General features: G+C 42.8%; 1 protein-coding gene across 2 annotated transcripts in view; it reads left to right on the top strand.

Annotated features, from left to right (window-relative positions):
* OXNAD1 (oxidoreductase NAD binding domain containing 1) overlaps window positions 1-12206 on the top strand; it is a 55456-nt gene that overhangs the window by 20865 nt on the left and 22385 nt on the right. For both annotated transcript variants that reach the window (XM_027086563.1, XM_027086564.1), the window contains one exon: window positions 6900-7006. In XM_027086563.1, the coding sequence (XP_026942364.1) occupies window positions 6900-7006 (107 nt within the window). The remainder of the gene's footprint in view (window positions 1-6899; window positions 7007-12206) is intronic.

The following is a 12206-nucleotide window of genomic DNA, read 5'->3' as shown; positions in this document are numbered from 1 at the left end:
AGGGTGTCGGCCATCTTCTAATGGCGAAAACTTCTTGGCTCCCAACAGGAAACTGCTGTGGCCTTGGACAAGGAGTTGGGGTTTTATTCTCAGGGCGACAGAAGGTTTAAAGCAGGGAAATGACGTGTGGTTTACATTGTAAGTGGGTCATCTATTGGCTCGGTAGAGCTCTGGGCTTCTGCGGTGCTTTGACACCAAGTTGGAGGCTACTGACATAGTCCGCGGAGAGATGACGGTGGCTTAGGGTAGCGTGGTGGGGTTGTGGGTGGGGCTGATGGGATTCACAGGTGGGGCGGGGGGCGTACAGCTAGTGAGAGGACAGGAGACCAAGAGACTTCTAGTTTGGGATTTGAATCATCGGGGTAGATGATGGTGGTGGCACATATTTACTAAAATAGAGAAGAACAAGTTTGGAGGAGGGGGATAAAGAGCTCAGTTTGGGGATAATCTGGGGTGGGAGGTAGATGGAGTTACAGATGAGACAAGATCAGCCATGAGCTTTGTCACCTCACATCAGCTGTTCAATGTGGGTCATGGCTACATGGAGATTCATTATATTATTTTTACTAGTTTTGTGTATGTTTGATGTTTTCCATAATAAAAAGGAAGAAACTTTGAGAGATAAAAGAGTTCTATGTTGGATGTTTTGTTTGAAATGGAAATTGAAGTCAGCAGTTGGGTATACGAGATTGGAGTTCACTGCTGGAGATGAAAAGTTTAAGCCACATAGAGAGGAGAGGGAGAGGGCCCGGCACTCAGCCTGGGGCATGTCAACATCTAGAGGTCAAGCAGGAGAGGAAGGGCCAGCGGAGGAGATGGGGAAGCAGGGGCTGACCAGGCAGGCGGGCGATCAGCACGTGTTGGTGAAGCCAGGAGGAAAAGTGTTTCCGGGAGGGAGCAGCCAACCACGTGGAAGTTTGCTGAGAGGCCATCACTGGATATAGCAGAGTGGATAGTGGGCCACCGGAGTGGCTGGCTTCAGTTCAGTGCATCGCTGAGCGTGAACGCCTGATGGATGTGTTGGGGAGAGGGTGGGAAATAGGGAAGTGGAGCCAGGACCATGTATCCCTCTGAAATTTTTTATGTGGATGGTAGCAGAGAAATGGGGTAACAGCTGGGTTAAGGGAGAGGCTTGTTTTAATTGTTATGTTTTGAGAAGCAGCAAAGCACAGTGGTCAAGTGCCTGGATTCAAATCTCGGCTTTGCCACTTACTAGCTCTGGGACCTCAGTTTTCTCACATATAAAATGGGGATGATAGCAATACCCACCTCTTCGGGTTGTTGTGACGATGGAATGAATGCTGTACGTGGAGTGGCTAGCCGGTGGTGAGCGCTGTGTGTAGGCGTTTGCTGCCGGTGTCCTTATGTGAGGCGGCAGACCCGAACGCGAGTGTGTTGTCATGGAGACAGGGGAGCGGGGAGTGATGCATGAGAGAGTGAAGGCTTGAGGGGGCAGAGAGCAGACTCAGCCCAGGTGGATGGGTGAGTGTTTGGGAGGAGCAGGGAGAGCACATTGTCACAGCAGGCCGTGGTGTTGACGGCACACACCGTTGAAGAGGTTATACAGTTGACAGAATTGTGTGGTCTTTCCTTGTCAGTAATTTACTTCAGTAAAACCATTTTCTTTTAATCAGATTCCTACTCATCAGATTGGTGTTCAGCCACAGTTAAAATCATGTCTCTGGGCCTTGGTGTCCTTATGTGTAAGATGACACACTATTCTGGATGATGACTACATTTTCCTTCACCTCTGAAATGCTCTGTGCCCCACCTGTGTTTTTGTTTCAGGTCGTCTCTACTACTGACTTTGTCTAAATTTTTAAGCCAGCAAATGAATGAATGGGAGTGAACAGGGAAAGGCGGCCAGGTTTCCCAGAGAAAGGCCCATTTCCTGAACAGAGACTTTTGTAGCAGCAGTAACATCAAAATATCGTCCATAAAACCCTTTCAGTCAGCATGATGGCATTTCCTTTTAGATGCTGACTCTGACAAAGCATTAAAAAAGTGTGCTAGTAAAAGTTGGCAAATGTATTGTTATTTTACTGAACAGTAGAAGAGTCTAGATGTTATTTTATGGAAAACTTCATTTCCTGCCATGTGTTTTAACTTAGGACATGGCTAGTTGAGGTTTCAGTTGCGAAATCTTTTGATCCATTGAGAACAAGTACAAATGTTAAAACATACAGTTTCTCCATCATGTTTTGCTTATTCACTAAAAGTAGAGAAAGAATGGCATATAACCAGAGCCATAATCATGGCTTAATTATATGAAATAGCTTCAGAATAAAATAAAAGACACGGCCTTCAAAAAGATTTTGCTAATGTTTTTAATCCCCATTGCTAGAAATCTTTGTATAGTAAACAGTATTTATATTAAGAAAATAAGGTGTTAAGAGGGAGGCATGTCTTTAAAAATCATGAATTGTGCAAAGGTATTTTGTGTGACCAGTTATAGCAGTTTTGCCCAGATTATTTGGACTAATAGCAACAGGTATGTTGCCTTTTGTATTAATACCAGTAGGCATAAAGCATCTGGGATCATTTTTGGTCATGGGGGCTATCCAGATGAAAACAGAACTTTTTCAATGGGAAGTATAACTTCTTTCCCTTCTTAATTGAATTTATTTGGACATTGGCAGATGATTGTTGAATTCATTTTATGTAGTCTAGCATTTGTTGGTCAAGCATGCTCATGTTTCAGCTGAAATTCTCTGTGCCTTTCCCCACCTCCCCTGTGATTATGAATGTCATTTCCCTGTGACCAGGTGACTCTTTGGGATGTGTTTAAAGCTTATACATATCTAGCTTTTAATGAATCTGACAGATGCCCATTAAACTGTTACAAATGAAATAATCTAGCTCTTGGCTGTGTTTTTGCAGATTATTGTATTGAAAGAAAATAATGACTTTACAAAAACAAATGTTTCTTTTTTGTAAACCTAAAAAAATAAGAGTAATAATGTCATGAGAGTCCTCTGCTGATTATTACTTTGTAATAAGATACTTAAAATAGAGTGTGTGGCAAACAAAGGAAGATTCCTATTCTACTGAAGAAATCCCTGCCTTCCCTGACTTTTCCACAGTTTTGAACATGAATTTAGATTTTCTTTAGTGGTCCCCCACTTGCTTTTTTTTTCTTTTCTTTTCTTTTCTTTTCGTTTTTTTGTTTTTTTGAACAACAAATAACTCCTGAATTTCTACTAACCTTTGTTTTGGAAACCAATTTTAAGTCACTTTAAGTTAGAGTTTTCGTTCATTCTGCAGATATTTACTGAATCTTAACTATGTGTTTGGCCCCATGCTTGAGGCAGGGAAGTGACCTAGATGGAAATTCTATCCAGTACGTGACCTCAGGAGGCTTGTGGTCTGTGTGTGGAAAAGATCTGTTCATGAGTATTTATATTTACATTAAATGTGCTAAGTATGATAAGACAGGCGGAAAAATTTTATTGGCAGAGTTGAGAGGATGGAGAGGAGAGGGAGGATCTGAGTGAGGGGTGGTGTTTGAGCAGGGCCCGGGGGCCTGGGTGGGAGGGTGACAGGACTGAGGGCGGGTGCCTGCCCAGAGACCTCAGCAGGGCTTTGAGAGGGAGGCAGGTGTCAGTTGCCTTTAAGGACTGGCAAGTCGTCCAGTTTGGCTGGTAAACCAGGAGGAGCTCAGGCTGGCATGAGTTACCAAGGCCTCTGAGCATTTTGTTTGTAGTTGAGAGTTAGGGAGACCTTGGAGGGTTTTGAGCTGGTGAGTAACTCGGTGAGGTCAGAACATGAGGAATATTCGCCTGTTGTCTGTTTTGAGAGAGATAAGAAGGAGGCTGAGGCAGAAACTCAAGCGAGAAGAGCAGAGTTCTTGGCTTAGGATGGTGGTGGGCGAGCAAGGGGAGGAAGAGGCGTGAGCTGAATTCGTGGAACTGGCCTGTGTTAGCGATGAACCAAGACTGTGTGCGCAGGTACCAGTAGATCATGGATTTGACTTACTGACTCCAAGGTCGATCCAGAATTGAAACCTTGGCCTGAAACCTTGATCGTGAAAGGCGGCTGCTTTTGCGGGGCCCTCTGAGGGCAGGAGCAGCCTTCTCCACCTCTGCGCCTCCAGCGCCAGGCACCAAGTTCAAGAAAGGTTTGTGGAAGGAATGAATATGCTGGGTTTAGTTGTGCACATCAGTGCGTTTGCCATTGGATCAGGACTTTCAGGTGGTCAAGGGCCAAGCAGACCTGGGTGTGAATCCCGACACGGCCATTCCTGAGTGATCTGGAGCAAGTTACTGAACCTTTCCACTTCCTCATCTGCAGAATGGAGGGTAACAATACTGTCTCTCGGGATAGAATATGGTTATTCATATTAGCTGAATGAATTAATGCACATAAAACATTTAGCTTAGCACCTGGCGTACACCTGAGATAAATGCTCCTCAGACGTTGACTGTTTTTACAGGGGCATGTAGATGTGAGCCTGTGATTGGCAGAGAAGTAACAGTGAATTGGGGTGGAGGGTTGTAGCTTTGGGAGTGCTTGAGGCCCTCAGCCCGGAGGTGAAGAGGGCGCAGGAGTGAGGCAGCTCAGAGGAAGCGCCTGGTAAGGAAGTGGGAGGAGGGGCGGAGAAGGGGCAGGAGGACCAGGTCAGAGAGGCAGGAGGGGGTCGGGAGAGTTCAGTGTCAGCCGTCCCAGGCAAGGAGGGTGCTTCAGGATGGAAAGGAAGTAGGAAGCATCAAATTCAGAGAGACCAGGGACGCTTGGAAGGGAGGCTGAGAACTGGGACTGGATGTTGAGTTTGGTTGTTCGGCAAGACATCCACCAAGCTTGGGAGAAGTCACAGGAGAGCAGAAGCCAGGTTTCCCATGGGTGCAGAGAGCATCAAGGGAGCAGGGAAGGTTCTGTTGGATGAAGAAGTATAAGTAGAGGCCAGTGTTAAAGGCAAGATTTCCAGAATAGCTTTTAAAGACGGTATGGCTTTTAGGTTTGTTCTAGCAAAACAATGAATGGGCTGTGGTACCAAGACCACCATGCTTTATAGTGTGTACTGTTGTCCATGAGAACAGCTCCCCGGGGTGTGCGGCGCTTGGTCTGCGAGTCCCTGCATGGCGGCACTGGTGAGGTGGCATGTGCGATCGTAAATGGATAAAGTGTGAGATTTCTTGTAATAATGAATAAATACTGATAAATTCATTATAATTAATGCAATAAGATACATAAAAACAGACACTTAAGGAGCACTTACTGTGGGCCAGCAGCGTTATGTGTGCTTTGCATATGTTGTCTCCTTTAATCTTCCCACCAACTCTGTGAGGTACAGGTGCTGTTATTCTCATCTCCCAGCTGAGGCGGCCTAGGGTCACACGTGTGGCCAGGGTCACACAGCTGGTAAGTGGTGGCACCAGGCTTCAATACCAAGCAGTCTAGCTGTAGAGCCTGTGCTGTTAAAAGCCGTACTCTGCTGCTTCCTCTTTGCTGCTGAATTGTTGAGGATGACCAGTTAGCATTAGACATCATGTCTGATGAGTCAGGGGGTCTAGAGGAGCAGGTTGAACCTGGAGGAGAGGCTGGTGGGAGCTGGTGAAGTAGCGTTTCATGCAGGGCGGGGGTGGGGCCAGGCTCAGAGGCTCCAGAGGGGATATTCACCCCACTTGCTCTCAGGGAGAGGAGGAGAGAGAGGACTGGCAAAAATACAGAGAAAGAGAGGCAGGGGATTTTACAGGAGCAAGAGAAAGGGAGAACATTTTAAGAGGTTTGTTGAGGTGGCGAGGGAGACCATCATTATCTGGAGAATTTTCCCGTGGATTTTTAAGAATTGTCTCCCACTGATAGTTTGACTTGACTTGGTCCTATTGGAAAAAAGGGGCTAGGGGAGCTAGCATTAGGGTGGGAGGCTCACTGACCTCGACAGATTCCCAAGGCGCCCCCTAATGGAGCTGTGAAGGTAACACAGTCAAGGAGAAGGACTGTGTTTGGTCACCTGCTACTGATTTGATTTGCTGCCAGAAGTGGAGCTGAAGGGCAGTAGGTGGAGGAAAGAGTCATATTGTCTTTTCAGCCCTGTTGTGAAGAAATCCCAGGTTTGGGAGGAAGAGAAACCCACAGGCGGAAGAAACAAGGAATGTAGGAAGTAGAGGCATTTGGAATTTGAGGGGTGTTGGAGGCATGGATGTCACTGAACTGAAGAGTACCTGACTCAGACCTTTTTAGGATTTTCTGGAAATCAGATACATCGTTTAAAATAGTGTTTGTCCAACGATCTGTGGCAAAGGGCTGTTTTTGTTGTTTGAAGGTTGTGAACTCTTTATATCTTGTAAAATATAATAAATAATGAATTAGAAAAAATAAATGAAGAAAACAAAGGCACAAGGAGTACAAACCCAATTTGTTGTCTGTCATTAGATTAAACAGGCACACAACTTACTCTGTGAAAATTGCTTAAAATAAAAAAAAGTTTCTAAGTGCTTGGCTTTTAATTTCTGAAGTCAGCTTGGCGTGGGCTTCTGGAGGGCTCAGAACAAACACAGGCTTGTGGCTGACGGTGGGTCTCATTTACGTGCATAGCGCTGACAGAGCAGTCAGGCTCCAGGCAGGGCTGCATGGGGCTCCGGTGCCCCGGCTCTTCCCCAGAGCACCCAGCCTCGTGCGTGGCACACACTGCACGCTCCACAAATACACGCTTGTTAAACGGTCCCTCTCAGAGGTGAGTTTTGTATGCAGAATAAAATTCTCCCAAAATAATTAAAATTTGTTCACCTGGTGGTAGGCAGAATTCTAAAGCAAAGTGTGCTTTACTTTGTTTTGCAATTTTCAAAACCCACATCTTTGTAGATTTTTAAAAAAACCCAAAAACCTACCTAGCAGAAAGCCACAGTTTGTTCCTGAGTTGTGTGCACCTAACCTCAGCCACTGTGGTCTTTTGGCTCCAGGTGGTGTCAGCAGCTAAGGTGTGTGGAGCAGCTGATGAGTCCCCATCTGTGAAGAGGCTCCGCCTGCTTGTAGCTGATAAAGACTTTTCTTTTAAAGCCGGCCAGTGGTAAGTGGCTTTTCTGTTTCCTAAGTGTGTGTGTGTTCAAGGTGCCATCAGATACAAGAGCTTGTTTTTCCTTCTGGAAAGGACTTCTATGGCTACTGTTTCTGCCAGGGAGTAGGAATTCTAGAGCGTCTCCATTCGGCCTGAGCCTCTTTTTGGCATGGAGAATCTGATTCATTTCCTATCCTCAGCTCACCTTGGTTTTGAGCATATGACCCTCTCAGTCATAGATGAAAATTGCTGCCTTGAGTTTTCCAGATTGAAACAAAGCAGCTAGTTGTGGTCCGAGGACCTGACAACTCTGATAATTACATTCTGCAGGAATGGCTGCTAATAGAATGCACTGCAGTAATCTAATCTGCTTCAGTTATGTGTTGCTGGGGGTTGATACACATTTTTAAAATTTTTATTTTATTTTTTATATAACAGGTTTTTATTAGTTATCTATTTTATTCATATTGGTGTATATATGTCAATCCCAGTCTCCCAGTTCATCCCCTCCTCCCTCCCTTGTTGTCTACATCGTTTGTTCTCTACATCTATGTCTCTATTTCTGCCTTGCAAAATAGTTCTGTACCATTTTTCTGTACCATCTGTACCATTTTTTCTAGATTCTACATATATGCGTTAATATACAATATTTGTTTTTCTCTTTCTGACTGACTTCACTCTGTATGACAGTCTCTACATCCATCCACATTTCTACAAATGATCCAATTTCATTCCTTTTTTATGGCTGAGTAATATTCCATTGTATAACTGTACCACATCTTCTTTATCCATTCGTCTGTTGATACGCATTTAGGTTGCTTCCATGTCTTGGCTATTGTAAATAGTGCTGCAAGGAACATTGGAGTGCATGTGTCTTTTTGAATTATGGTTCTCTCTGGGTATATGCCTGGTAGTGGGACTGCTGGGTCATATGGTAATTCTATTTTTAGTTTTTTAAGGAACCTCTATACTGTTCTCCATAGTGGCTGTATCAATTTACATTCCCACCAACAGTGCAAGAGGGTTCCCTTTTCTCCACACCCTCTCCAGCATTTGTTCTTTGTAGATTTTCTGATGATGCCCATTCTAACCGGTGTGAGGTGATACCTCACTGTGGTTTTGATTTGCCTTTCTCTAATGATTAGTGATGTTGAGCAGCTTTTCATGTGCCTCTTGGCCATCTGTATGTCTTCTTTGGAGAAATGTCTATTTAGGTCTTCTGCCCATTTTTGCATTGGGTTGTTTGCTTTTTTAATATTGAGCTGCATGAGCTGTTTACATGTTTTGGAGATTAATTCTTCCTCCATTGATTCGTTTGCAAATATTTTCTCCCATTCTGAGGGTCGTCTTTTTGTCTTGTTTATAGGTTCCTTTGCTGTGCAAAAGCTTTTAAGTTTCATTAGGTCCCATTTGTTTATTTTTGTTTTTATTTCCACTACTCTAGGATGTGGGTCAAAAAAGATCTTGCTGCGATTTATGTCAGAGTGTTCTTCCTATATTTTCCTCTGAGAGTTTTATAATGTCTCGTCTTACATTTAGGTCTTTAATCCATTTTGAGTTTATTTTTGTGTATGGTGTTAGGGAGTGTTCTAATTTCATTCTTTTACATGTAGCTGTCCAGTTTTCCCAGCACCACTTATTGAAGAGAGTGTCTTTTCTCCATTGTATATCCTTGTCTCCTTTGTCATAGATTAGTTGACCGTAGATATGTGGGTTTATCTCTGGGCTTTCTATCCTGTTCCATTGGTCTGTATTTCTGTTTTTGTGCCAGTACTATGTTGTCTTGATTACTGTAGTTTTGTAGTAGAGTCTGAAGTAAGGGAGCCTGATTCCTCCAGCTCCATTTTTTTCCCTCAAGATTCCTTTGGCTATTTGGGGTCTTTTGTGTTTCTGTACAAATTTTAAGATTTTTTTTTTGTAGTTCTGTAAAAAATGCCATTGGTAATTTGATAAGGATTGCATCAAATCTGTAGATTGCTTTGGGTAGTGGAGTCATTTTCACAATATTGATTCTTCCAATCCAAGAACATGGTATATCTCTCCATCTGTTTGTGTCATCTTTGATTTCTTTCATCAGTGTTTTATAGTTTTCTGAGTACAGGTCTTTTACCTCCTTAGGTAGGTTTATTCCTAGGTATTTTGTTCTTTTTGTTGCAATCGTGAATGGGATTGTTTCCTTTATTTTTCTTTCTGATCTTTCATTGTTAGTGTATAGGAATGCCAGAAATTTCTGTGAATTAATTTTATATCCTGCAACTTTACCAAATTCATTGATTAGCTCTAGTAGTTTGCTGGTGGCATCTTTAGGATTAACTATGTATAGTATCATGTCATCTGCAAACAGTGACAGTTTTGCTTCTTCTTTTCCAATTTGTGTTCCTTTTATTTCTTTTTCTTCTCTGATTGCCATGGCTAGGACTTCCAAAACTGTGTTGAATAATAGTGGCGAGAGTGGACATCCTTGTCTTGTTCCTGATCTTAGAAGAAATGCTTTCAGTTTTTCACCATTGAGAATGATGTTTGCTATGGGTTTGTTATATATGGCCTTTATCATGTTGAGGAAGGTTCCCTCTGTGCCTACTTTCTGGAGAGTTTTTTTATCATAAATGGGTGTTGCATTTTGTCAAAAGCTTTTTCTGCATCTATTGAGATGATCATATTCAGTGATCTCTTGGTTATTTAGTAATGTATTGTTTAGCCTCCATGTGTTTGTGTTTTTTACGTTTTTTGCCCCTGTAATTGATTTCTAATCTCATAGCATTGTGGTCAGAAAAGATGCTTGATACGATTTCAGTTTTCTTAAATTTACTGAGGCTTGGTTTGTGACCCAAGATGTGATCTATCCTGGAGAATGTTCTGTGTACACTTGAGAAGAAAGTGTAATCTGCTGTTTTCGGTTGGAATGTCCTATAAATATCAAATCTATCTGGTCTGTTGTGTCACTTAAAGCTTGTGTTTCCTTATTAATTTTCTGTTTGGATGATCTGTCCATTGGTGTAAGTGAGGTGTTAAAGTCGTCCCCCACTATTATTGTGTTACTGTTGATTTCCTCTTTTACAGCTGTTAGCATTTGCCTTACGTATTGAGGTGTTCCTGTGTTGGGTGCATATATATTTATAATCATTATAGCTTCTTCTTGGATTGATCCCTTCATCATTATGTAGTGTCCTTTCTTGTCTCTTGTAACATTCTTTAAAGTCTGTTTTATCTGATATGAGTATTGCTACTCCAGTTTTCTTTTGATTTCCATTTGCATGTAATATCTTTTTCCATCCCCTCACTTTCAGTCTGTATGTGTCCCTAGGTCTGAAGTGGCTCTCTTGTAGACAGCATACATATGGAGGTTTTTTTTTTGTATCCATTCAGCGAGCCTGTGTCTTTTGGTTGGAGCATTTAATCCATTCACATTTGAGGTGATTATCAATATGTATGTTCCTATTACTATTTTCTTAATTGTTTTGGGTTTGTTTTTGTAGATCCTTTTCTTTTGTGTTTCCCACTTAGAGAAGTTCCTTTAGCATTTGTTGTAGAGCTGGTTTGGTGGTGCTGAATTCTCTTAGCTTTTGCTTTTCTGTAAAGCTTTTGACTTCTCCATTGAATCTGAATGAGATCCTTGCCAGGTAGAGTAATCTTGGTTGTAGGTTCTTCCCTTTCATCACTTTAAATATACCGTGCCACTCTTCTGGCTTGTAGAGTTTCTGCTGAGAGATCAGCTGTTAACCTCATGGGAGTTCCCTTGTGTGTTATTTGACATTTTTTCCCTTGTTGCTTTTTTTTAAAAATAAATTTATTTATCTATTTATTTATTTTGGCTTGCATTGCGTCTTCATTGCTGCATGCCGACTTTCTCTAGTTGTGGTGAGCTGGGGTTCTTCTTCGTTGCGGTGCACAGGCTTCTCACTGCGCTGGCTTCTCTTGTTGCAGAGCATGGGCTCTAGGCACTTGGGCTTCAGTAGTTGTGGCTCGCAGGCTCTAGAGTGCAGGCTCAGTAGCTGTGGCACGAGCTTAGTTGCTCTGCAGCATGTGGGATCTTTCCGGACCAGGGCTCAAACCCACGTCCCCTTTATTGGCAGGCGGATTCTCAACCACTGTGCCAGCAGGAAAGCCCCTCCCTTTTTTCTTTTAATAATTTTTCTTTGTCTTTAATTTTTGTCAGTTTGATTACTATGTGTCTTGGCATGTCTGTCCTTGGTTTATCCTGCCTGTGACTCTCTGTGCTTCCCGGACTTGAGTGGCTATTTCCTTTCCCATGTTAGGAAAGTTTTTGTGTATAATCTCTTCAAATATTTTCTCGGGTCCTTTCTCTCTCTCTTCTTCTGGGACCCGTATAATGCGAATGTTGGTATGTTTAATGTTGTCCCAGAGGTCTCTTAGGCTCTCTTCATTTCTTTTCATTCTCTTTTCTTTATTCTGCTCTGTGGCAGTGAATTCCACCATTCTGTCTTCCAGGTCACTTATCCTTTTTTCTGCCTCAGTTATTCTATTGATTCCTTCTAGTGTATTTTTCATTTCAGTTATTGTATTGTTCATCTCTATTTGTTTGTTCTTTAATTCTTCTAGGTATTTGTTCTTTAATTCTTCTAGGTCTTTGTCAAACGTTTCTTGCGTCTTCTTGATCTTTGCCTCCATTCTTTTTCCAAGGTCCTGGATCATCTTCACTATCTTTATTCTGAGTTCTTTTTCTGGAAGGTTGCCTATCTCCACTTCATTTAGTTGTTTTTCTGGGGTTTTATCTTGTTGCTTCATCTGGTACATCTCTGCATTTTCATCTTGTCTATCTTTCTGTTAATGTGGTTTTCATTCCACAGGCTGCAGAATTGTAGTTCTTGCTTCTGCTGTCTGTCTTCTGGTGGATGAGGCTATCTAAGAGACTTGTGCAAGCTTCCTGATGGGAGGGACTGGTGGTGGGTATAGCTGGGTGTTGCTCTGGTGGGTAGAGCTCAGTAAAACTTTAATCCGATTGTCTGCTGATGGGTGGGGTGGGGTTCCCTCCCTGTTGGTTGTTTGGCCTGAGGCGACCCAGCACTGGAGCCTACCTGGCTCTTTGGTGGGGCTAATGGTGGACTTTGGGAGGGCTCATGCCAAGGAGTACTTCCCAGAACTTCTTGAGTTTTACAGATTGAAACAGCAGCTAGCTGTGGTCTGAGGACCTGACAACTCTGATTACGTTCTGCAGGAATGGCTGCTAATAGATTGCACTGCAGTAATCTAA

The sequence above is a fragment of the Aethalodelphis obliquidens genome, unplaced genomic scaffold, assembly GCF_003676395.1.
Source record: "Aethalodelphis obliquidens isolate GAN/ISIS:26980383/991018 unplaced genomic scaffold, ASM367639v1 scaffold56, whole genome shotgun sequence".
Taxonomy (NCBI): Eukaryota; Metazoa; Chordata; class Mammalia; order Artiodactyla; family Delphinidae; genus Aethalodelphis; species Aethalodelphis obliquidens.
This window is presented reverse-complemented; position numbering and strand designations above follow the sequence as displayed.